General features: G+C 38.2%; 1 protein-coding gene across 1 annotated transcript in view; it reads right to left on the reverse strand.

The window, feature by feature from the left end:
• col4a5 (collagen, type IV, alpha 5 (Alport syndrome)) overlaps nucleotides 1–27,570 on the reverse strand; it is a 51,168-nt gene that overhangs the window by 20,788 nt on the left and 2,810 nt on the right. The window contains exons 2-22 of the mRNA XM_026936327.3: nucleotides 10,363–10,422; nucleotides 8,440–8,529; nucleotides 7,868–7,912; nucleotides 7,739–7,783; nucleotides 6,702–6,764; nucleotides 5,430–5,483; nucleotides 5,290–5,316; nucleotides 4,768–4,848; nucleotides 4,468–4,530; nucleotides 4,324–4,359; nucleotides 4,189–4,230; nucleotides 3,959–4,051; nucleotides 2,426–2,479; nucleotides 2,152–2,208; nucleotides 2,014–2,058; nucleotides 1,836–1,889; nucleotides 1,633–1,674; nucleotides 1,449–1,539; nucleotides 775–810; nucleotides 367–618; nucleotides 171–260 (exon numbers count right to left, since the gene is read on the reverse strand). Coding sequence (XP_026792128.1) covers nucleotides 171–260; nucleotides 367–618; nucleotides 775–810; nucleotides 1,449–1,539; nucleotides 1,633–1,674; nucleotides 1,836–1,889; nucleotides 2,014–2,058; nucleotides 2,152–2,208; nucleotides 2,426–2,479; nucleotides 3,959–4,051; nucleotides 4,189–4,230; nucleotides 4,324–4,359; nucleotides 4,468–4,530; nucleotides 4,768–4,848; nucleotides 5,290–5,316; nucleotides 5,430–5,483; nucleotides 6,702–6,764; nucleotides 7,739–7,783; nucleotides 7,868–7,912; nucleotides 8,440–8,529; nucleotides 10,363–10,422 — 1,420 coding nt within the window. The remainder of the gene's footprint in view (nucleotides 1–170; nucleotides 261–366; nucleotides 619–774; nucleotides 811–1,448; nucleotides 1,540–1,632; nucleotides 1,675–1,835; nucleotides 1,890–2,013; nucleotides 2,059–2,151; nucleotides 2,209–2,425; nucleotides 2,480–3,958; nucleotides 4,052–4,188; nucleotides 4,231–4,323; nucleotides 4,360–4,467; nucleotides 4,531–4,767; nucleotides 4,849–5,289; nucleotides 5,317–5,429; nucleotides 5,484–6,701; nucleotides 6,765–7,738; nucleotides 7,784–7,867; nucleotides 7,913–8,439; nucleotides 8,530–10,362; nucleotides 10,423–27,570) is intronic.

Raw genomic sequence — 27,570 nt, forward strand, 5'->3', positions numbered from 1 at the left:
AGATTAAATTGGTACATTTATGGAATATTGTACAAACTCGTTTTACACAATGTGGAAGTTTGAAACTGAAATACAGTACGTAATATGGACTCTCAAATGAAATAAAAAAATAGAGCACTTAAACAAAATCTATGCTGTATTTCAAACAAAGCACATGACAAGGTGCATACCTGCAGGTCCTGGGGGTCCAGGTGGACCCTGTGGTCCTGGGATGAGATTGCCACTTGAGAAACAATTCACACACGTGTCCCCCTTTTCACCTGCAAAATGAAAGACACATGAACTAAAGCTCATTTAAAGTTTGTATAAAGTGTTCAGCAAGCATTTTTTTTTCTTCTTCTTTATTAATATTAAGTAGGGTCCTGCCTTTCTGGCCTATCTCTCCTGGGTAACCAGGTTCCCCATTCAGGCCTGGAAGTCCAGCAGGCCCTGGGAGGCAGTTTTCACCACCGGTGGATATTCCTGGAGGTCCTGGAGGTCCTGAAGGCCCTTGTAAACCTGGTGGTCCAGGTCTGCCAGGAGAACCTGGAAGAGAAACTCCAGGCGATCCTTGATCTCCCTTCTGTCCTCTCTCTCCTTGATATCCGGGGGGGCCAGGTGGGCCTTGACTTCCGATTCCTAGAATATAATACAGCATTATGAACACACGCATATTCGTGGATACATACTGTACCTATTGCATTATGTTAAAGTGAACAATGACTAAACAGTACAGTACAGTACTCTTTTTGTAACTGACAAGAGATGTATTTTCTGCATATTGAGTGCCCTTACCTGGACGACCTGGCTGACCTGGTGGTCCTTGGACACCTGGGAATGACCATTAAACAGGTAAAGACTCATTAAAAAAATTATAATCATATATTTGTGTACATCAGAGAGATATGCACAAGTCATTTTTTTGCAAGCCCAAGTCAAGAGTCAAGTTTCAAGTCTTAAGTAGTAGGTATTTTATTGCATTTGCATTTACTCATTAGGTTGACACTTTTATCCAAAGAGACTTATATTTGAGACAGGATACAACTGAGCCTGATCATGCTGATAATGAATAAAAATTATTATAATGTTGCATTTAAAATAGGCCAGTATCTTTTTTTTCTGGCATTGCTCTTAAACACCATTTTGAAATAAGCACAAATGGCACGGTAACAAATTACTATGCATGACAATCACAATCACATCAAAACTGGCAAACAAGAGTAAAGTAAATGGTGTCCAGCTCAGTCAAAATGATATCAAATATTTTAATATGGGTGATATTTCCTGCTTTAGATGTACAGTTTTCGGAGGTTTTAGATACTTTACTCCTTTTCATTGCCTAGAGAATCTGACTTTTCACTAAAGTCCTTGTTTTTTCTGACAAAAGATTCCAGAACCCATTTAGGAAGCATTGAGGAACTGTTATGTCTAAAACTTTGCATGAAATACAAAATTCTAGCAAGCCATACCAGGTAGTCCTGGCTCTCCTTTCCTCCCAGGGGCTCCAGGAAGCCCAGGATCTCCTTTAGGTCCTTCTCGGCTCTCGGATGGGGATGTCACCTAAATGAGGAATTAAGGAGATGAGATCTGTTGTATTTCCATTGACAAACAGAACACTAAAAAACCCAACATTACAAACATTATATGACGTACCACGCCTGGAGGTCCAGGTAGTCCTCGTTCTCCTTTCTCACCCTATGAGTGAACGAGAGGTTAGTTACTCTACCTTCTCTACAGAGTGACACTAAAATCACACTAACTAGAATATGAGAAGCAGGACCTCATCACAAGTGTGAACCTTTACACTTCTCGGTCAACATTAAGACAAATATATGTGTGGCTTTATGAAATCTTACTCTTTCTCCTGCTCTTCCTGGAAGACCAGGTACACCAGGGTCTCCTGTGACACCCTGAGAGAAAGAGAGAGAGAGAGAGAGAGAGAGAGATAGAGAGAAGCAGACCAAACAGATATTTAACAGTCACATACCACAGTGTGTTCCCGTCAAGGTGCACATATGAACACAGAAATCTCACCTGAAGTCCAGGAGGGCCAGGGTCCCCATCTTTACCAGGTTTACCCTAAAGGAATAACAAGCATAAGTAACATTTAGTTAACCTGCTGTTAATATGATTGTACTGTCTTTCTCTCCGTGATTGTGGTTCAACCCTCACCCTCTTTCCAGATTCTCCTGGCTCTCCCTTCTCTCCCTTCGGACCGCCACTTGGGCCCTGTTAATCAAAAGCAGTCCTATTAGAGATTGGTAAATTGGAAATTACATAGTTACACAGTGCTCCACTGTGTAACTATGTAATTTACCAAAATGACCAAAAGAGATATGCACTTGCAGGGACAGTAAACTGAGGTTGTAAAAACTAGACCTGTACACACAACCTACACATACATGTAATGTAATCTGGAACATATAGCAGAAGTTTAAATACATACAGATGGTCCAGGAGGGCCAGGATATCCAGGGGGTCCAGGTGGTCCACGGTCACCCTAAAATAAAATGGGGAACAGAATTAACATTAACTTAAACATGAGACAAATATAAATATGTCCAAAGTACTACATGACTCACCAACTCACTCATAATTTCAGTATTCTAGATCCCTTCCAATTTAAATGCTAATACTTTATATTAGCTTATCATTACATAATAAATGAACGGACTGTATAATAAAACAGAACGGAACGAAACGAAATGACAACAATCAAAAGCAAATTAAAGAAGTATTATTGATACCACCTAGAAGACAATGTGAAAAGTTACTGTGGCACCATCTAGTGGTCTACAATAATAATACATTTAATGCCTTATATGCAGCACCATCCTACAGAGGAGATAGTTTCAGAAAATATTTTCAATCAATAAAGAAAAATAGAGCTGTAGCTGTTCACTCCTCCTAAAATTTACATCCTTAAAGATGGTAGACTCTTGGTCAATTTCTGGGTCACAGTCTGAATGAGGTGGGATCAGGGAATCAAGGAGGCATCAGTCAGAGTTTTGCGAAGCATTCTGTATGTATTGTTATGATCCCAAGATCTTCTCCCAAACTCCATGTTTGCTGACAACAGTCACAAAACCCTCTGCAAACTTTTCCCTCTTCCCAATTACTAGACTTCTGATTATGAATTCCTGTTTGCATTTTGCAGCACCCTCCACCCTGAAATATGTTAAACTCACCAGCATCCACTGAAACCAGGTTCCGTCTTTTAAAGTTACTGAGCCTGTCTCATTGTCTTATTCTCTCTAGTGGTCCAGAAAATATATAGGCCTGTGTACCGTTTTAGATGACGTAAGCCGATGCAAAGAAGGAATTCTTGCAAGTGTTGCTGTTTTTATTGTAGCCTAGAAATGAAGTTTAAATACTATATGTGGGCAGATCTATGATGACAGAGCTTATAATACTATTATTTTCACCTAAATTGTGTTGCTTGTATATGTTGCTAATGTAATAATGTCTGTAAGATTACAACTACAAAAGATTATTGTGCTTCAGTGGCAACAGTGACAGTGTTACTTTAAATGGGGATTTGAGATAGAATATGCTTGTACATGGTCAGAAGCAGCCTGCCAAACTTGAGGTAAACCCTGAACAAAGCTTCAAGTCATTGTTGGTGATGTCATTACAGGAAAACAACAACTGATCTTCATCTGGAAGTAAATTACCTTCTCCACCCATGCGTCAAAGCTCCAGTACCCAGCATAACATCACTAGCTAATTCCCCGTTAGGCCTTACCTAGTGGTGGCCTGTTTGTCAGTTGCATAACCTTCTGACTGTAGAAGATTTTTTACAATACTTACCGGCTCCTTCTACTTTGTCTGCTTCAATTATTTTTAATAAAACCCACATCTGCACATGTGTTCTTCTGTTTACACTTCATGGTAATACTACTGTTTAAATGTCCACACTTCAGGTAAAAGCTCTGTTGTGCTGGATATGACAGTAAAGTGGAGATCAGAATTACTGTACCTTCTCTCCTCGATGAATCACGCCGTCTGTTTCACCTATTAATTGGTCGACTTGCCCTGGTGGCCCAGGAGGCCCCTGCAACCCAGGTTCACCCTATACACACACACATACACACATACACACATACAGTGAGCTCACAAAAAGTGCTTATCAAAACCTATCCTAATTTGTTTAGATTTATATCAATGCTGTATTTTCACACTATGTGCTAGTGACTCTTGTTGCCATACCTTCTCTCCTTTTGGCCCTTGGAAGTTCAGCCCCATATTTCCCTAAGAAAAAACAGTGACACAGAAAAAATATTTTAATTCGGAGTATGCCTGAATTACACATTCTCACGGATTAGCATTAAAAACACAGCTTACCTTTGGCCCTGGTGGACCAGGGGTACCTGGTGGCCCCTGAATTTAAGAAAAAGAATTAAAATACATTACATAGTGTGCATTTACAAGATGCATAGTCAGAGAGTAAACATGATACAGTCAGTGGTTGGAAAAATAACAACATACATCGTAACCTCTTGGACCCGGAGGACCAGTAGGACCTGGCAACCCGGGCAGTCCTGGATCTCCCTACACAAACATACACACAAGTGGGTTTGTTACAGGATGTTCACTGGAGTTCATAAGATACAAATCATTTATACTAGCTTACCCACACGAGACTGCTGTAAAATATTTACACAAATCTATTTAATCTATATCTATAGAACGAGATTTCATGAAGTTTATACAGAGCCCTAATCTTCACAGTGATCCAGAAGAAATAAATATTCAGTCTGATAAATTGACATGTGGAAAGTGACGTACTCTGGGGCCTGGCTGACCGATGCTTCCTGGGCCTCCTGGTGTTCCGTGAGTTCCTGTAGAGATAACCTCACCAGGCTCTCCCTGCCAAAGCAAAGAGAGAGAGAGAAGAGAGAGAGTAAGATTATAAAGCATACCCAGAGTATGAGTAGTACCAAAGGTAATAAACCCAAACCCAGCTATCTGGACATAATCTGTTCCTCTATTAATGGCAAGTTTCTGAAAGCAGGAGGCTATACCCCATTATTTTCAATTTCATAGAAAATCTTTATTTAAAAAAATGCACTGTATATTGCAGTCCAAGTCCACCTAGTCTCACCTAAACTTTAATGTATTTAAATGTTAAATATTTTAACTTATCCATATATGTATATCCTTAGATCATTATGTATGCTCATTTTGATGATTTCAGTAACTTCATAAATGACTAACAAACAAAATAAATAATGTCACATTAAAAAGTTGGAAGGTCTGTTGTAGCTATTTTGTGCATAGTACAGGAGTTTGTTCAGAAGAAACACTTGCCTTCTGTCCTGGCTCACCAGTTGTTCCCTAGGAAAGAGAGAGACACAAATAAAGAAACAAGAATTTCAGATCACATAATGGTTTAGGATAATATCCACTATTGACAACGCTCATGTCCAGAGTGTGGAGAGAGCACTTACCCGTGGACCATCTATACCAGGGAATCCTGGACTTCCGGGGAATCCTCGGTCACCCTGTGATCAAACGCACGACAAATAAACATAAGCTCCTATTCATTATACATCCATTCAGTATGTGTATTCAATAAACTGCCCAAACTGGTGTCAGGTCATCTCAATCTGCGAACTCCACTTCCTAGCAGACACCGCGGCCTACAAACATGGCCGCTGCGGACTACATTCCCCAGAAAACACACACACACACACACACACACACACACACACACACTGAGCCGCTCCCAGTCACAGAGCTTTTAATTGAAAACCCTTGTATCAATCAGCCACACACACACGCACACACACACACACACACACACAGACTATTTAAGAGACTTGCATTCAGAACCTGAATGCAATGCTCAGGTTTGTCACTGTGCACTTGACATTACCAAGCCTGTTATCTTTGTTTGCTTGTCTGGTTATGACTCTGATTCTAGTTTATAGTTTCACATTTCTGCCTAGCGTGATTCACTCTGACTATTGCCTGTTTCCTGAGACTGAAACTGCCTCTCGTCTTGGATTTGTTTACCTGTGTTTCAATAAAGCTGGTTTACCTGCAACTGCATCCGTCTTCGCCTCCATTACGTGACAACTGGACTATTCTAATTTGTAAAATAATGATACTACAACTATGATGATTATCTCCCAGGTTAAAAAAAAAGAAATGTTTTAATTCACGTTGATATAATGACTACATCATCTTCATTAGGTTTAGCTAACAATAGCATATGAAAATGTGGCTACGTTTTAGAGATTGTTTTCCATGACAAAAAGAAACATATAATAACAGATCCACAGTTATCTAAAGTAGCAAAATCTTAAATGCTGCACAAAATTCTCATAACTTGTATCTCAACTAAGTAATTTTCAGCTTTGTCAATTTATCATATCTGCTTAGGCCAAATATAACTCTGTGTGACTTTTAACTATAGAGGAAATTATCAAACGTTATTAACGTTTTTTTGGGGCAGTGACACTTAAAATCCACAAAAGGGGGTTTATTGTTTTTTTTGGATTCGGAAGCATAAACCAAACTATTCCTCAACTATACAATCAGAAGGCATCATTATTTCATAAGTATCATCTTATGTTGACCCCAACCCTGACCTTTAAACAATTATCAGTGTTCACTGACTCTACTGTCTAAAGCAGTTTCCATCTTAACTCCAATGCTCAAACACATTCTGCATTAGCATTTATCAGGACTGTTCCATTTGTGTTCCTGATACACACCTTTGTTCCGTTACAGCCTGCAATTCCTTTTGGACCTGGAGCCCCATCCAATCCCGGAAGACCCTGTCAATCAAAAATTGGAGGACACGCATAGTCAGAACTGCTGCTACCGACAGAGGACAGAAACTACACAGCCATCAGGTGTTATGTACTATATGAAATTATTTATTAATTAGTGCTGAAATGGTTTCTAATTTCTATATAATTAGAAACTATATAATTATATGAGTAGGTTAAACAAAATATGACAAGTTGCTGATGTTCCCAGATTGTCTCTTGTGGCCTAGAAGCGGTCGCTACTGCTTTTTTAAGTTATTACATAATAATTATTGTATGTGTAAACAATGATATGTTTAACATGAAATTATACACAGTGGTATTTTGTCTGCTTTACCAACAGATCCTGTGATTGTCCTAGGTATTGTCATGCTGTATCTGTAAACTTGCAGTTATATTTTTCTTTTCCATTTTTCTTTAATCTGTACACAAATTAGAACTGAAAGTAGAAGTTGTTTCGCTGTTGCCATGGCACTTATCGCTTGTGCACTCCTGTGAGAAATGACTGGTCACCTATTGCTTTTTTGCTTAATCGCAACGAGTTAGATGAGCAAAGAAAAAATGTGAGCAGTGTACAGACTTGGAGCTAACAGGCATTGCCATTTCTCTTACATACAGTTTTTTACATACTGACTCATCTGTATGCCTCTGTGAACTAAGCTTACCCATAAACCCCTTTTCTCAAATACAATTACATGCATTGCTGTAAACTTGAATCTATGGGTAAAAGACTCTTTTCTTATAGGACTCTTCAGTTATGAAAGGCTCTGCCAAGAAAAATAAAAAAGTGTTGAAAGTTAAAGCTACTAATTCTTGATTTGAAAATATGTTTTAACGGTTTGCTTTTTCCCTATGGTTTTGTTGTGTTATTTGCCTCTTTTAACTGTCACATTCTGTCTTGTAAAGTCTCTTTGAATCGTACTGTTGCTGTTTCGTTCTTGTGCTTTATTGTTACTATTAATCATATCAGGAATACTCACTGGAATTCCTGGCGTCCCTGCAAATCCAGGGAGTCCAGGAGGTCCCTGTAAAAAGACACTGTTAGCTTAATGAGCAGAAAACACAACCAGTTTTGACTTTTAGGAGAATCGTTGTCTAAGCAGTCTCACTCTTATTCCTTTAAGTCCAGGCGGTCCTGGAGGTCCATCATCACCCTGGGGGAAAATGTGGATAAAAATAGAATCATATGTTTCATAGAAGAGAAATGATATTTTATCTAAATGAATAATGGTACATTCAAATTGCAGGCAAACTAAGTGAAAATGACAGAAAGCAGCACAATAGAAACTATCCCCCAAAAACATAACTTCCAAAATAACTACACTGGTTTAACATTTTAATTTATTCAATTATATATATAAATACATGGATTAAAAAAGATGTATGAACATTCAGAGGGACATACTCTAAGTACATTTAGAAATTACTTTAAAAAAACGCAAAAAAGATGTCCTAATACTTCTGTGTAATCAGCATGCTTTAACCTTTTTTTCACCAGGGTTCGGCTCTAACCTACAACTCTGCATGCACTTCACTCTAGACAGCTAAACGTGATTGTTTTAGTAAAATGACTACAATGAGGCCAACACCTTTTGTTTTGCTACAGTGTGAATGCATCCTAAGGAATAGTAATGTTAACATATAACTGATTAAATTATTTGACACCGAGTTGACCCCTGACCTTCTCTCCACGGGGTCCAATTGGCCCTTCTGGTCCAGGGAATCCTGGTGCACCTGGATGACCTGATTGACCTGGAAAACCTCTTTCACCCTGCAAACACACATACATGGGACAGCAGAAGTGACTCACTAGAAATGAAAGATTATCGCTTTAAAGCTCATGATGGCAGATGTCTGTGTTGCCCAGGCTTGTATTTTGTAGTGACCTAGCAACGCATTTATCACAAAACAACAAAGGCTAAAAAATATTGTCAAGATCAAAAAGGACACAAATATCTATGATAAATTACATCTTGGAAAGGTCTTATTTTTCTAAGCATGAATAGATGTTTATTATTATAAAGCAACGGTAAAAAGGCAGACTGCTTGTAAAAATGAAAAAGAAAGTGGGGAAAGTCCAGGCATGAAAGCAGTCATGTTGAGACATTACAAAGCCACACACACAGTAAACCTCACACTATATTGGCACTAAAAAACACCACGAAAAGAAAACATTGTCTTGGCACCATTTCAAAGATGAACTAAACTGCTCCATACCCTGTAGCTGTACAGGGAATGGATATGAGCTTAGCTCAGGCCTCAAGGGCCCTTGAAAAGAGCCATAATGACAATGTTTCCACACAGGTGACTGCCAGAACCTGCTTATGCAAAACAAAATGGCATGAATGGAAAATGTAAACAATGTGAAATGATAGTCTTGTACTTGATAGTGTCGTACAGCAATTAATCAATCAGTTAAAAGTGATTTTTATGTGAAAGCTTTTGTTTTGTGTAAGTTGTGTTTTTAGCTATGTATTTCTCCTATATTTTCAAGTGCTTCAGTTTAAAAAAAAAAACCATTTTAAAGCTTAGTAGTTTTTAAAGAAAAAAAATCGTCAGAGTACCGACATCAGCTGATATTCAAGATTTCAGTATCGGTATCGGAAAAGAAAAAGTGGTATCATGCCATCATAAAGCAACAGTGACAATGAATGATGAAGAAAAGGAAATGAACTGAATGGTAAGTAATAATAAATAGTTTTACCAATGACCAAGTGAATTATAATTACATTTTTATTGTTACTTTTTTATTAAAGATTTATCCACAGTGCCAGAAAGTGGGTCCCAATTTCTGTCAGTCATCAAACAAAGCTGTTAAAGTTACCCTGTTTTTTTTTTTTTAAACCCATAACATTGGTTACAGTTGTGCACTAAGTAGTGGTCACTCAATAAACCATGATGGTAATCAGCAAAAACAGTTCCTGCTGTCTGACTTGTCTCAGTTAGTATTTAGCTCACTTGCACATAAAATACAGACCAGAAAACAAAGTTTAAGGCTTCACTTATCTTTTATACATTACTGCATATTTGATTAGATATAATTGTGAATTGTGATTTTTTCGAAGTGTTTTTAATTATAATGACAGAACGCAGCTTATTTGATGTTACAAGTTGGTACTGAATCTTTATAACTGTAGAATATTATGATTTAATTACATATTTTCCTCCCTTTTTTGAGTGCTAAATATTTAACTTTTGCTGACATAAAGAAGTATAAGTAAACTCAGGGTTTTTTTGCAGGCAATCTGTTAGCAAACCTATATAAACTGTGTGATTCTTGAAATGTCTTCACCTATAATGGCATGGTATTGTTGTCATCTAACTACCACTACTGTACATATATGAAGATTACATCAGTTCAATCATTACTTTATCTGAATGTAGCTGTAGTCTAATCCTACACTTTAATCTGCAGATGGTTAGTAAGTTGTCACTTATGGTTCATTTTGGCAAATTATGCTCAATTCAAGAAGTACACATTAATATCATCCTCCAGCTGTGCAGTCAGCTAGTAATGGGTTTCTCAGTCATCTGACAAATTAGACTGCATTCATTTAATTAAATAACAACAAACTGAGCACTAATTCATCATGCAGACCCTTACCTTCGCTCCTTTCACTCCACTGCAGTCACACTTCCATCCAGTCCCACAGCCATTACATGCCTGAGAGAGAGAGAGAGAGAGAGAGGCATAAGATAATATGTATTTGGAAGAAACATTGTAATTCCACAGACCCCCAATGATCTCAGCACATTTTATTTTTATAAAATCACATTTTTTATTAATGTGTGAGGAATGAGGAAAATAGGACCATTATATTTATTTATACTGGTGCCATTAGAGAACTTTATTCCTTTACCTTTCCACCCACCAGTTACACTATGTTAAAATGTAGACTGGGAAAAAATGGGCAAAATAACCAACTCTAGTTTTATTAAAACTGCAGTTAGAGTCAGTCTTGATTATTTGTTTTTAAGCTACTTGCCTTTAGTTTAAACCCAGGTAGTAGTTGATCATCATAACATAAACAAAATAATAAATAAACAAACAAACAAACAAACAAACAAACAAACTATTATTACTACAACAACTAACAATAATTATAATAATAGTAAAATTATATGTCACACACTTTCAGAAACTTGGTGCTAAAGGCTATCATGAAGAGAAGCTTATTTCAGTTTGCAGATGACATGGAGAAATCAATTAAATCTTTATATGATATGATGAACCAGATGGCAGCACATAGTGCTGATTCTTATATGTAGATTTTATTCCATGGCGAACTAATTAAATATATGCTTCTGTGTTGATATTATCAAGTTATTAGTTCAAATATACTGACACCATTATTTGGCCATCTCAAGTCAAGTCAAGTCAAGTCAAGTCAAGTAGTCAAGTAGATCTTTACTGTCATCACAGCTATACACAGTGTGCAGTACACAGTGAGATGAATTAATATTTCTTCTGGATCCAAGGTGCAAGATACACACATGATGTACACAGTGCTGACAGAGCATAAATAAATGAAGCATGCAGGGAGGTGGTATGTGAAACAGTGGGGGGTGAGTACACAGAGGGGCAGAAGAGCATAAATACTCCTACACAGAGGGGCAGAAGAGCATAAATACTGCAAACACAAAGAACATTTAGCATGACAATAAGACACTGTAGTAACCATAAGGTCCAAAGCTGGGATTAGAATGAAACTGAGTATAAAGTGACAGTGCAGTAATGGTTGTGACAGCAACCTTAGAGGAATGCATTTTCAGGGACAGTCAGTACAATCAAAGTGTCTGTGTGACTTATGTGTGCGGTGTGACGTAGTTAAATAAGGGTTCTTACCAATAGATGGCAGTATGTGACTGCTGAGTTCAAGAAGTATAAGCGCATAAGTCCAGTAAAGAACAAAACAAACACACACACAGACACACACTCTCAACCTAAGCTGTTAGACAGATGATCAAACAAACCACTCACTCTGCATAAAAGATGCTAGTTAGTAAAATCACATACATTAGAAAACTAAGTGCACTTTACCATAAAGAAACTGATAAAATCTCAGTATCGGATCAAGACTATGCATGCTAAATAATGTGTACTTGTTTTAAAATATTTTTTCCTTATGTGTTGTATGCTGTTGTGTGTTACACTGCATGCAAGAACCGGAAGCACCTGTAAGACAGAAACAAATTACCTGGCCAATAAAGCTGTTGCTCATGCGGATCATTTAAAACCCATTTAAGAACAACATCCACCTACATTCTCACATGACATTGTCTCGAGTGTATGTGTGTGTTGGTGTGTTTTCGATTTCCAACAATGAATTGTCTGGAACAGAGAGTTCACGTAGGAGTTGGACAGGTCAGACAACTCATGACCAGCTCTAAAGTCAAAAACACACTCTCTCATATGTCATGTATGTCTCTGTGTATGTACACAAGAGAGATCTTGAAATATACTAAGAGACAGACAAATAGAGAGGAAAGAAATTGATTGAATGTATTTAATAAATGTAAAATTAATATGCACATCTAACGTGTAATGTGCTAAATGAGGGTCCAGAACACATCACTCTTATTTTGAATGACATACAGTACAGTGTAGATGATGTTTAATGTGCAACAGCCAAAGTGTTATTATCAACAGAATAATAAGTGTTAATATCAACAGAATTCTCTACTAGCGAAGCACAAAAAAACAGACATCAGCATTGTACTGGGATTAAATTTTCAACATTCATGTTGTTTGTTCAAATATCAAACTAATACCAGCATTAAAATTTCTGTTAACTGTCAGCACTAAAATATGAGAAGGTGAAAACTCCAAAAAGAAACATATCTTAGAGCAAAAAATGCTTCATTTCCAAACAACTAAAGCCTGCTTGAGCTCTCATGCCAAATGAGTGGCTGTAACCTGAACAACACATTAACACCACCAGGGCTACAACTTCCACAGCCCCATTTCCTCTGAGTGTCAGTGCAGTGCCTGTTCTTCTGCACAAATGCCACCGGTGTCACATTCACAGCAGACAGAGGAAAAGTGATTTGACTGTATTCTCCCTCACTTTTAATTTGCTTTGGATACAGGCTTCTGCCAAAGGAATAAATGTAAACGTAAAACGTAAAAGACACTGCACCGACAAAAATGGCACAGGACACATACCATGTAGTTAAATTCCAGACCATACATTATTCCTAAAGATGCGCAGTTTATAATTAGACTCTTAAACCCTATCCAGACGGGATTATATTCTCTTAGGGACGTCTGTAATGAAACATTTTACATGTTTCCACTTTGATAAAACTCTCGCATCTGGAAAGAAATTAAATGAACAAGGGACAAGGGAATTCATATAATGCTGTTTTTCCTACAAACCCCAAGTGCCCCTTGTTGCAGAACAAAACGTCCACAGGCTGGAATCGGACCTGATCCAGCTCCTCCTACCTGGGTGGGGTCGAGCCAAAAAATAAAGGGTAGAGAGACCTTACAGTGCGTTTCAGGCTAGATAAGTATGTTTAATGTGTTGTTTTTTTGTAGTGTTGTGCAGTGTTGCGTGTGTTAGGGCTAGGGGTTAAATTTAGGGTTAGGCTTATAGGAAGGGTTGGATCAGGTCCAATTTCACCACATGGATGTTTGCTTCTGATCTTGCTGTCTCTATGAACCTGGATGTTTGTATCAAACAAACAAATGTTGTGTTTGAATCTATAATTTATGTGTTTTATATATATATATATATATATATATATATATATGTGTGTGTGTGTGTGTGTGTGTGTGTGTGTGTGTTTGAGTATATGTGTTTTAATATATATAAAAATTGTTTGAATAAAGTTGGACTATTTATGATTATTTATTTGACAGCATCTAATGTTAGATGATTAGTGGTACAATGGGCTAGTAATGTCCTAATGAACTAGCTTGAATTGGTCACAGGTCAAAAGTAGAGTCTCGATTTTAATTTACATAAAATGTCATATTTTCATATTCGTTGCCTACTGTTTGCATATTGGCATATTTTAACAATAGCCAAACCTGTTACAATATATATATATAGTAAACATAATAATCATTACTTAACATTAATGTTAGCTTAACATACAGGTTCATCCAGGCAGGCATCATATCATGCTCTAATAATTGACATATTACATGTGACAGGTTCAAGCCATTTAGCTTATTTCTTATTGATCACACATGAGCTCATATGTAACATCTGTGTGAGTTGAGGAGTACCATGAGATACTGACTGACCCCAACACACACACAAAGAGAGTAACAGCAGGCTATGAGCTCCCTGCCTCAGTTCCTGATGTAATTAAACATCTAGTGGATGAAGAGATGATCATGACAGCTCTTCTGTTCTACAGATCTCTGCCCAGTCCACACGCCTCCAGACTTTATTGTTCTCTTTCCCGGCACTAAGAAAAACACTCCACTTGATGTTGTAGTCTGTTTATTTGTCTAAATCCTGCTCTGGTTTTTTTTGCCAATTTTAAAACCCTCTGTAGACCTCTGTGTCCTCATCAGATCAGCCAATCACTGCCCTGAAAAGAAAACTGCTTGGTCATTCAGCAGTCAAAACACACACAAAGGGTTAACAGCTGATAAATTAACTGGTTCTGTTCAACACATGCCCATAACAAAGTCAGAAAAAGTAGAGAGCCACCTAGTGGTACATCAGAATGTTGCAGATGATGGGTCACACAAAGCTGAAAACTGAGAGAGAGAGAGAGAGAGAGAGAGAGATAGAGTGTGTGTGTTTACTCAGACCCACATTAGCTGTGGTCTGCTGCTTCTGTCTGCTCCCAGCATTCTTTGGCCCTCAGATTATGCTGCATCAGTGGGCCGCTAATCCTCTGATCCACAAATACACATACAATCTCACACACATACAACCTCACTGTGTAATGGCCAGAGGCTTAAATGCCTAGAGAAAACAGGCAGCCAACAAGTGCAGCAGACAGTGGAGCAGGTGGCATGAACATAAGCCAGGCTGACATCCACTTTAGGATGGAGAGGCCATTCTCTGATAACCCTCTGATAGCCAGGGCACAATGCATCTCTCTCACACACACTGCAATTGAATATTGTTCTCTATCATCAAATAACCTCGATCTGATCATGGCCCTGATGTCAAGCTGGTTAAATGGTGAGGTGAGCACTTTGCTGTCTGCGCACGTGCGTGTGTGTGTGGGTGTGTGGGCAGTGATACAGTAATGTAAGGTATGTGTGTGTATGTTTATGCAAGCGATTAGAGACGCAAGACTGGAATTCCTCAGGCCTGATTATACACCTTTACCTTTATTCTTTCACACATACAGTTGAGTTCCAGCCTAAAAATACTCTTTAATCACTCATACTCTGAATAAAAAGTTCAAAGTATAAAATAAGTCCTAGTTAATAAGTAGGTGAGACAATCACTACTTTCCACCAACACTCTGCTAGTGCATACACTGACAAAACTATAGACCGTCTTTGCTGCCGTCAGAATCAGTTCTGTTGTGGCACAAAAAAAGAAATCAGTGATGTCGGAGGTTGGGGGTAGGTGGAGTCATTTTCTGCCATGACAATAAAAACAAGCAACTCAAATTAATTATGACTCCCATTAAAATGTGAATAGTGAGGGAAATATAAAAATTATAGCTTGAATCTGGATGATCAAATCGACTTCTATGTGCTAAAGCCTCTCTGGGTGGTTAAGGATGACCTTCCCCTTTCCCCTGTCAATCAAAAGAATATTAGCCAATCATGTCTACAAGCTCCTACACACATATACCATGGCACTTATTGCTCTCCTCCAGGTGATCAGCTTTCTTGTGGCACTGTATGAGTAGCATTTTGAAAAGATTTAGTGTCTTGGAGAAAGTATGTGTTATTCTGCTAGTTGGTAGGGAGCAGCAGAATGTGCAGGAAAGAGGGAACAGCCTAAAAAATTACCCAGATCAATATCATATCTGAATCTGAACTATCACCATTTCTGGGGAAAAAAAACAGTGGAAAAAAAAGGATAAGAGAGAAGCAGAGAGTGAGGATAGACATCCCCATCATACCTCTCCTAATAAAACTCATTAATATAAAACTAACACACACTATCTCTCAGTACTGGGTTCTGTGCTTCAAGATCAAAAATCTCACACAGCTTACCTTCTTCTCCAGGCCTAAACAGCTCAGACAGTGTGTTTTCCTGCCCCAAGCCTTGTTTTTCTACACTGCTGCCTCAGTGCTTTCATCGCTACATGACATTTTATGGTTTCAAGGTCTGTACAAATGAGGAAGAAATACAACATCCTAAATATTCTCCCTGTGCTATACTGTCGAGGAGTGATGACCCTGAAATCACCCTCTCCACTGGTGAAATGTTCTGGCTCCCACAATTCCCTTTCATTTCTGTTCCTAGAGAGCCAAGCCGGTGACGACTGGAGTAAAACGTGCACCAATGACCATGTATCTCGGTCACCCCCTTACCTAATCTCTTTAAGATGTTCACTGTCTACAATTGTTGAGTTCTAGAACAATCTGAGAATTTTGCATAAGTTTTACTCTTGAGTTATCTCAAGTAAGTATCTCTCAATCTGTGTTGTGGGCACACAGGGCAAAACATTAGAATAGCAATAAAGAACAAATCAAGCCAAGCTAAACTAATTAGCAAGATGACTCCAAACTAATTCAACACAATATTCCAAAAGACAAACAAAATGCATATAAGCAATGCATATAGACTTTGTGCTGATGATGCTGGAATTTGGTAAACATGAGGCAGCTACATGTTTGCAGGTGAAACCAAGCCAGACATCTGTGTTTCTCTAAACACACATCACAGGGGAAATCTAAACTCTCTCACCACTGCCTGATAGTGACCTGCCATCTGTGTGTGTGTTTGTACTCAAGGTATGAGAAGACTGTCCAATTAACTGCAGCCAAGTCTCGTTCCAGTCCAGTTCTCAAGCCATGTTGACCAAACGAGAAGCTCTACAGTCAAGGTCAGTGACACTCCTCTTGCTCTCTCAGTCGCTCTCACATTCCCATCTATCTTCTTTTTTCTCTAATCTAACTCACTCTCTCCATCAGCCTCTTTCTCAGCCTGTTTGGTTTGAAGTCTCCCACAGGCCTTGGTTAATGAGAAATCAGGAAATGAGTCAGAGTGAGAGTGAGGAAGAAAGAGAGAGGAACAGAGAGACATGGGGAAAGAAGAGAGGGACAGATGAGTTGAGTAGGGTAGTTATTCCCAATTCTAAAGCTTGTTGGTATACTTTAGATTGTCAGCTGCCCAAGATTAAAAAAGCAAGTGGTAAAGTTTGTCTTTGCCTTGCATTCATTTGAGCAAATTTATTGTTCCAAATGTTTTTGATAAATGTCACAATTTATCAAAAAAAAAATGTGATAAACACAGTAAAACTCAATATGGCACACAATTGATTATCAATCAGTATATTGTGCATCTTTAGTATAAAGCACACACAGGAGTGTTTTATATTTCGCATCAGTGTAGAAGTCTTCAGTGGGATCTGAAGAGTAAAAGAGGCTGCAGTGTGCTCTGTACTCCACAGAGAGATCACCTTCATTAAATCATTTCACCCCTAAACATGACCAAGACCCGCATGTGGAATCACTCAGTACACACACACACACACACACACACAGTAATTGTATACTAGTATAGAAAGGATTATTAAACATTACATAAAATATAATCTTTGAAAATACTTTAAAAACGAAGGATTAGGTTTCTGCCTCATAACAGGTCTATGCATAACATACAACTGTGTGTTTACCTACTACAGAGGGTTCTTAGTATAACCCTTTAGCAAACTTCAAACCCTTAACTAGCCACAAACCTCTTGAAGAAACTGTTTTCTAAGAGTGTGCACTTAAAAAATCACTGACACTACTGTCAGCCTGCTCCTAACATCCTGGATCAAAATAAATAGATAAAAACTAGGACACCCAATCTGACTGAACAGTGAATCCCAGTTTAAAAGGTCATGATTTGTTTTATGACACTGCCAAGAAAACATCTTTATAAACTTATGTTTTATTACAGTTTATTCGCTATTAGTGGGACAGACAAAACAAAATGATACAAAGTTAACTATGTGTTTAGTATTAAACAAGTGTCCCATCAAAGACCTGCATTTTCTAGTGGGACACTTATCATCTTGTGTGCACCAGTTTTTTCTTCAATTAAACTGTTTCCTATAAAAAACAGCAACCAAAAAAAAATTCACTTACAAGTATTTGTTAATTTTTGAGAATTTTAGATCTTAAGACTAGCATTTTAGATTAAATAAGTGCTGATAACGTAAGGTGTTTAAAAGCTTTTTTCTTGCCAGTGAACAGAATGTTAGTGTGTAGTCTAATAGTGTCATGCAAATAAATAACTTTATATACATGATTATTGTCCTGATTTGTAAATTAATCCTAAGAAATGCTTGAATAACTATAACAAGAACTTTAACATTTAACGTCATTTTAATCAAGGGAATCCATGTCAGTCAGTAAGAGACAATAACCCTCTTACACAACCAACACACTGGGAGATAAAGTAACGTGAAATATGCACACTGCTGCCATGGCAGGAAAGTGAAACCACCTCGGAAAATAATACTGACATTAAAGGCAAAAGCTATACCCGCATTTCAGAGGCTTTGTGAAAAAAGAAGCCATGTCAATCCTTCTAACTGTTTAAATATGAATATGAATCTATATAGAAAACAGCATGAAATACACAATGAACAAAATTCCATCATAGCAGGAAAAGCAGTTGAGAAGAAGGCAGGAGGTCCACTGGAATAAACATTTACATCTCCGAAGAGAGGGGGATCAGCATGATCAGCAATGCCTCTAGTACACACACACACACATACACACACACACTAGGTTTTCCGAAGAAAGGGAAGCCCCCTAGTCATTTGCTCTAATAGTAAAAGCAGATGAGAGGAAAAAAAAACAACAACAGAATCCAGGGTACTCTAAGTGAGACAAAGAGGAGAAGGAAGATGAGACCACCAGAAGATGAACAAACAAATAAGAGATTATAAGAGAAGTAAAAAGTGTACAAGTTTGTACAAGTCAGTATGACAAGTTTAAAATGACCACAAAGTACTGACACAAAACACTTTAATGTGTATCTGCACAATGCAGAAAGAAAATGTCTTACTGACATTTTAATGCTTTATGCTTATTCTGATCACTTGAATGTCTGTGTTTTGGACAGAACACACACTCTGGCACATCTCAGATATGACAGCATATCAAAGTATAGATCTGGACACCAATATCACCTTAAGAATAGTGATACTACTACTCAAATAAGACCATAGCCAGAAAAAAATCCTGATGAAAAATGGCTTAATAAAAGCTTTATAACAAACAGAAATGCTCTTCTTAAATGATCTAAGAGCATTTCAGCCATTTAGCCATGCAAAATCCCCACAGTTTCCTCTAGGGTTACCTGAGAGTTTCTAGCTGTACAGCAAGGACACTCAAACTACTTCTTTGAGGTTTCTGTTATAAACTAAACTGAGACAGACATTACAAGCTGTGGTACAAGAGAGGAAATGTTCGTTCACAGTGGAGCAGCTGTACTTGTCTCAAAAGAAATTTATGTAAACCACCTGAACCACTTTACTACCCAATGATCCATGCAAATAAATTCAGCCACAGGAATCTTTGAACTTTTTCCTCATATTTCATTTGCCTTTCAAACACCTCATAAATAAATAAATGGTGATGTCAAGTCAGTGAACTTGTTATAGTGGTTATTATTTCTCTGAGAAGAGGTTTATTAAGTGAAGCATACTTGGTGATTAGATCATGCAGTGAATTTTATGCTCTGTTAACATGATTTGCTTGTGAAAAGCATGCAAACAAATGTACCGTGTTTAAGCATAGATTTAGGCACAAGACAGCTACTGAAATTACTGCATGCACAAGCAACAAACAAGTTTACACTTAAAATCTTCAGGAAGACCATGTTCAAGTTTGGAAATGCTTTCCATGTTTGCGGTCAGAAGGAAACATCTGGATTGGACAAATATTTAGAGAGGACATTAAACATGTACAGTGGTGATTAACATACCTAGGTTCAAAAAAATATATATGCTGTGGAACTCAGGCCAAAGGAACAACATATTCTATGTATTTGTAGACATCTGTTGTATGAAGTGCGATCAGACTTGATAACTACACAAAACTACAGCAACCACACATAGCCACATGAGGGCAGTGCACTCAGTCTCGAGTGGCATATGCTTAGAACACTTCCTGCTCTGAAGAAAGATTGTATTTCTGAATGAAAGCTGACTTCGGATCAGTCTTTACAGGGTATGACTGTGTTGTGAGCTACAGATCAGATTTTGTCTCCTGTGCATGTTGAAACCTGCAGGCCAGTCCTGCACTTACTGCAATTAAAAGAAGCCTCACATAGCAATGCTCAGATTAAACAAAAAAAAAAAGGTTGCTCAGAGACCTCTTATGAAAGCCTAGTTATTTCTTTAAGTTTCTCGTTTATGCTATTCAGTTAAGCATACTTAAGCATACAGCATATAGGTTGCTGTTGTAAGTATCAGACTCAAAACAATAAATGAATATATATTTTTTCCTCTAGATTTTTTTTTCTGAACATCATTGATAATATAATGTCATGGCTTTTGTTTTGTTTTCTTTTTTAGGTCACACGTGAGAAAATTAATTTGTTGTTCCAGGACAAAGGAGGCTCAGCATTGGAATACCTCAGATGCCAAAGTACTGTGCGAAAAAGGCTCGACATGAAGGACACTCAGCTGGACTTGTGCGATTTGCCTTAAATTCTAAGATGAAGCTGCATAGGAGCATGAAAGGCTGAATACTTCAGAGAGGCTGACAAATGATGCAAGGCTTGCTTGGATTAGCCTTCTGAAAGTTAAGATAATTATTTAAGATCACACTCTGCCACACTGTAGATATAGCATACAGGACAAGACACATGTGGACTATATCCACTATTTACAGGTAACAGAGTAGACATTTACTTGCTCTGCTGAGGACAGGAGGCATGACTAGCATTGCCACCCACTCTGATAACAGAAGCAGTTGCTATAAATAAGGAAAGGAGGGCAGGGACAGGAAACAACTAAATCCAATGAATGGCAGACAAAGCAAATAAGAAAGTAAGAAAGCACGGACATACCAACCTGTTAGCCAATATTTTTATCAAAATTGGTTTTAAAAAAAAAGTCTCTTTGCGGTTATTTTTATTTGGCTTTAGACTCAGTTGAGTATTGAGTTGAGATATGAGTTTAATAAAAGGACAAAGGCGTAGATGAATTTTTTCACTTATCAAGTAAGCAAAAAAAGAAAGAAAGATGGGGACAATACTTTAAGAAATGAGGGGTTTGCAACAAGTTATAGACGAATATATTATAGGATTGGGAAAGATATAAACACAAAACATCTGTCTTGATCTACAAAACAGAGTAGATCAAGACAAGTGTGAAATGGCTACAGAAAGACAACACACTAATAGAATAAACACTAGATTTGCCTGATGAGGATGTGATTACTGCCTGACGTGATTGAAGACAGAATGAATGATTCTGAAAGAAGACACATTCCTGAAGGCCAGTGCTTCCCAGAATCTCTTATTTAGCAAACCTTCTGGTGGTTAAGAGTTTCAAAGCTCACACTGCAAATCTGTTCAGAGAAACTACACTATACTCACTTATATAATTATATTACAAAGGACAGTACTACGATAATGATTATAATAGAACATAGCATGTAGTCACTCCATCTGCAGTTTGATTCAGTGAAGTTTAGAAGCAGCAAACCACACATCACTACTGGAATAAGTAATTACTACCTGGACTTAAAGCAGCCTAGACATCCAGACAACAGAAAACAGATATTATAATGTGTGTGTAAAACACCGCTTGGCAGTGTAATATATTGTGATATGTGTTGCTCTTCCTGTGCAGCAGTAATGTACTACAATAACAACTAACTCAACTATCCACTCTCAACTAAGAATGGATCAGGAAAGGAAGAAAGAAACAGCTCAGAAGAGAGACAGAGAGAAGTAGGGAGACAGAAAGAGAGAGAGAGAGAGATAAGGAAACAGATATCACATCATTACGAAAGATGTCTTGTCTGTTCCTGAAGCTTTGCTGAAAGTGTTGTCTCTCCACATGCAGAAACAGACATCTAGATCAAGGCCAAACTCCACTTCTGTCATTAATACATTCATTCAACTGTGGCTTGTCATCTCTCGTTCTCTCCTGTCAGTTAATCGGTGACCGCTCGGGCAATCTTTGAATCAGAACGTACATGGATGCTTCATTAAAAATTGTATTAATATTCAATTACAGAGTATATAAAAAACTGATTTGTTCATTTGGAGCCATATTCAATCAGTTTATTTTCATCTAAAACTTTTTAGTGCAAAACTGACATTTATACAGAGATCAGTGAGACCAGCTATGTAAAACGAAATGCATTTGACATTTTTATGGGCTACGGTCTGCTCTTTAGGCTGAGGTTGATTCTTAGTTCTGTAAGTAAATAAGTAAGAAAATCTGTTAGTAACATGCTGTCTTGCTACTGCAGACCTTGTCTGTTATAAATCTAAAAGAGAGAAATACAAGTGAAAAATCTCAACAATTCTATCTGAATAATTCTGTCTTTATTTTTGCGGATCACACAGTTTTCACAAAACATTTGCTACCAAATATATAATAAAATGCCACCACCTGAAAGACCTGTGAGACCATGTAGGTGTGGCCCAAACCCAGACCAGTGACCAGACTCTCAAAAGCCTGATTCAGCAAAAGACAACAGCGTCGCTATCATGTCCATCAGGAATGTGCCGGAGCGTCTCGTCATAACTAGCTGTTCTCACAAGCAGCCAACTCAGCCTCTGTTCTGAGACACAGACACAGATGGCATCTATAAACCACAATGGACTAACCACCTAGGAACATGTTTCTGTTCTGTTGCCAGATCACTTCTTCATCCAGCTCACAGAACCGAATCCACCAGTGAGACCTAGTGGTGGTCGGTGTAACAGTAAAACACCATCAGAAATTTGTCAATTTCTAAATACCGTTTCTACTAGGTCTGAGTCATATGACAATATAATATCAATATGTCATAATACACTTTTTCTTAAATATGTGTAAGATACAATTTGTACCATACATTTAATTTTCAGTCTGTTCATTTCATAGATATTCAAACTTTAAAATCTCTCTTTCTCTCTCTTTCCTCAGGCATATATTCTCTATATGGCCAAAAGTTTGCCACCTGACCATCATACCCATATGTGCTTTCTGAACATCCCATTCCAGATGTTATAATAACCCCCACTCTTCTAGGAAGGCTTTCCACTAGAATTTGGAGCGTGGCTGTGGGGATTTGTGTTCATTTCTGCTACAGAAGTATTAGTGAGATCAGGCACTGATGTCAGGTGAAGAGGCCTGGGATGCAGTCGTCAGTCCAACCCAAAGGTGTTCAGTGAGGTTGAGGTCAGCACTCTGTACAGGACACCCGATTTCTTACACTGCAACCTTGGCAAACCATGTCTTTATGGACCTCATTCTGTGCACATAAGCATTGCCCCTTAGCTCCAGTGAAGGGAAATTTTAATGCTACAGCATACAGATACATTCTATACAATTGTGTGCTTCCAGCTTTGTGGTAACAGTATGGGGAAGACCCATATATGGCTGCGAAGGTCAGATGTCCACATACTTTTGACCTCAGTGTATAATCAGAACATGCTATATTTGACCATAGTGTATAATCCAAACCCATTATATTCACCAATACACTGATCAGAGATGCGCAGACATGTATCTGAACACTGGCTGCAATGACCATGATTACATCATTCTGACCCTGGGACCCCTTGCTCCAGTGCAGATCCATCAGGCATAAATTAGACCTCGTGTTCAATTATCACTTGGTAACACAGAGCAACTGTAGCTCGCTCAAATCCACATCATGAGCAGTATAAAAACAAGAATACAGCTAGGGTTAAATATGACTTCATTTGTAGTGATTCATATGGATCCATTAATAAGATATTAAGAACACGATGCATTTTTGCACTACCTCAGATCTGGTCTGTGGCACAGCACCATACTATGATATATACTGTTACTGACCACTGTTTAGAAAATTCTGGCGATATCATGCACCCTTAATGAGACCCATTTCATTCTGATGACTTCATTCCTACCATAACTCCTGCTCTCTACCACCCTGACTGACTCAAGACATAGGTTTTATGAATTTTCCTGTCCAGCTTTATGTTGAGCAAATCCCATTTCTGACCTGCTGCTCTGTGTACTGTGAGCTTCACCTGAACAGACATGTCTGAAGCACTTGGAGTGATTTCAGGCCCATATCCTTGTGAAACAATTAGAGTGATAAAAGCTCTGTAAATGCATATACCAAGAAGACAAGGTTTCCATGTTAGAACTTCAAAAAGACTGGAGAAAATAACAACAATATGATGCTATATAATGGTATATGGTTGATAAAAGGCATTTCTGTAGGCAAGTAATTACTTCTAGGCATATGCAGTGTACTATCATGGCTATGATTTGATTTAGCCTTGGCATATATTCTAGGTTGTTTATCATGATTTATTCCAAAATTTGCTTTAATTACCTTTATTAATATTATGTGTTATCAAACTCTTTCACCTCATCCAAGTGTAAGAACTTTTCTGCAATATTTAGGTGTTTTTTGAAACATTTTGGCATTTTCAGTTGAATGTGCAAATGCAAATTTTGGATGAAAACAGCCAGATGGAAACATCATAGTCCACTGACTTCAGAGAGCTTTGGCTGAAGGATTCAGCTTAAACATTGGCTAACAGAGATGAAACGGCACTTTTTGTCATCTTAAGACTTTCCTGATCATGTGGCTAGTACATAGTAAATCACTAAACAAAAATAAACTTGTGGATAGAAACAAATCCAACAGACAGGCTTGTAAAAAGACTTTTTATGTCTTTTTACAGGAGTTGAAGAACTTAAAAATAAACGGAAAAGGCAATATGTCAATGTTTATGCGCAAGGAGCTATTTCAGCCTGTGTATGACTTTAAATCTTTTGTACAACATCAGACATGAGGAGAAGTGTATAGGATGTATGGCAGATTTCGAGAAAGAAATGCAGGAGATCACAGAAAGCACTAAGTTGGGAGAAATAGAGAAACTGTTCTCTCTCCCTCTCTCTCTTTTTTTTTTGTCTATACCCGGATGCTACAGGAGTGGGTCCAGAACATTCCTCAGACTGAGATCAAGAGATAGGTCCAGGTAAAAGACATGGCGTCATACAGAAAAAAATCACAAAGTCAATACCAAATTAAAAGTAAAAATGAAGCATTCCTTTAAATAGCGATAGCATGAGAGTCTCTCTGTCTCAACCGTTCACATCCCATACACATGGTCTGATCACCTCTTTAAGTGCATAGATTAAACAGTGTGTGTGTGTGGTGGAACAAACCTACCAGTCTCACACTCCCAGATTGTCAGCTTACATCCAAACCAAACTTAGGAAAAACAAATGGATTGTATTGTGTGTGTGTGTGTGTGTGTGGGGGGGGGGGGGGGGGGTTTGGGGGGGGGTGGTGATGTGGGAGAGGAAGACTGAAGTAATTAGTTACCTAAACACTCAAGGGCCATAAAAGATCATTGTGCACCTGCTAACTTTAAGTGGCATTTGCAGGCCATTCACACACACACACACACACACCATTTAACGAATTCGTACACATTTGTGCCAGTTGGTGGCCATTAGACTCTCCGCAACCAGCCACAGAACAAATTTGTTAACGTGTCACTGTTATTAAATTAGAGGTATTCATCAAACCATTAAAAAAGACTTGACTATTTTCTTGTACAAACAAAGTAAATACAAAGTTTATGGCTGTCGTGGTTCTTGTAATACCATAATACAGTCAGTTAAGAGAAGTTATTCAGTAATACTTCCATAACATCATTTGCATTTATATTTTGTCCCCATTTTAACTGCTGAAACAATGCTAATCTTAGCATACATTAAGTAAGTAAATTATTTGGGCATCTATAAATGTTCCTGTAAATATTTGTTGTTATGATAGAAATTATAATGAGTGGTGCAACAGAAAAGTGTTCACCACACAGTTGTGAGTCACAAGTTCAAATCCACTGTCATCCATGACCGGGATTCCAAGAGAGCAAAGTTAGCCATGCTCTCTGGATGGGATGGATGGCACTACTCTCTTGAGTTTGGATTAAAGCAACACTTTCTGGGTGGCAGGGATGGAATACTCCCTCTCTCCTCTCAATGACAGCAAAACAAGATAATCATGGGCATCCGTGAGCTCATGTACGGAAAAGAAAGCCAGTAGTCCCTTTCCGCCGAATAAGCATCAGTTTGAAAAGATGTGCTGGTTGGCTTCATATGTCTTGGAGGAATCATAAGAACAAAGTAAAATGAAAATGAAGCTCCAACATGGCAACAGAAGACCTCACTCTGGGAGGGATGGCATACTCTCCGTCCACTGTCAATCACAGTTACACCGGCTAATTGTGGGTGTCTGTGAGTTTATGTATGTGGAAGAAGGCAGATAGCACTTTCCTCTTTGGGAATTTGACAGGAAACCAAGGAAAATACCCATTGCAGCCCATTGGGTTTCCTCTGAGTTCTCCTGTTTCAGCCCACCTTCCAAAAACATGCCAATATGTGTGTTCTACTCTAAATTACCCCTAGGTGTGAATAAGCATGCGTGATGCTCTGCGATAAAGTGGCATCCCATCCAGCATGTATTCCTGCCTTGTGCCCAGTTTTTGCAAAACAGTCTGCACATAAGAACTGTGAGCACTGAAAGATTTCCCCTTTCTAGATTCACAGTTTGGGCCTTAGCGGATACTGTTTACACAGTCACGGGCTACACTGTACCACACACAAACACACAAATTCCACGTGAGATTAGGATTAAGGGGAACAAGTGACATGTAGAGAAGTAATGTCATGGCAAGAATCAGCCAAGATTTCTAAGAAGAAGGAACTGGTCCTCGCCAGCGGGATTTCTATTCAGAAAGCTGAACCCAACGTAACATAGTGAGTGCCGCACTGAGAGACATCTGGACTTGTGTTTTGAAAGATGTAAAGATGGCTGTGAAAAAGCAGTGTGATCCTACTCCTGCTTGTTGAGATGGAATTTACTGAAATATACTGGAATATGCCCTCCAGGTGCAATCAACTAGTGTCCCATACAGGGTGTGTCCCCACCTCATGTCCAGCGTTTCCAAGATCCACTGTGACCCTGACTAAGATAAAGCGGTTACTGAAGATGAATATATCCAGAAAATGAAAGAGGGCGAATATACCAACCCTGGCCTTGTCGTCACCCCTGTCTGGGTGCATATCTCTAGCTTGAATGGATGTTTTGGCTACGAACACAGATAGCTGATGGCGGGGACTCACTCCTCCCAGTCTGTGCTTTATTATTGTGATCCTACACGTGACAGTGTGCTCTTACACAAACACGCAGATAAACAGCACACTCCACTCGGGTACACACATGTGCACATACTGTATGCATATGTAAAAAAAAATAAAAATAAAAATACATACACACATTTAAGCATGTTTATACATGTTAGGAGTGGACGATGACAAAAAATATCACAATACTTGAAGACATTTCAATAATTAAAAGAATTTAAAAGCACTTTGACTTTGACTATGGCTTTAATGATACTTTTAGTCCCTGTCTACAAAAAGAAATAATTTAGCAGAGAATAAAGAAAAATTAAACAATTCATATAAAAATATA

The sequence above is a fragment of the Pangasianodon hypophthalmus genome, chromosome 4, assembly GCF_027358585.1.
Source record: "Pangasianodon hypophthalmus isolate fPanHyp1 chromosome 4, fPanHyp1.pri, whole genome shotgun sequence".
Taxonomy (NCBI): domain Eukaryota; kingdom Metazoa; phylum Chordata; class Actinopteri; order Siluriformes; family Pangasiidae; genus Pangasianodon; species Pangasianodon hypophthalmus.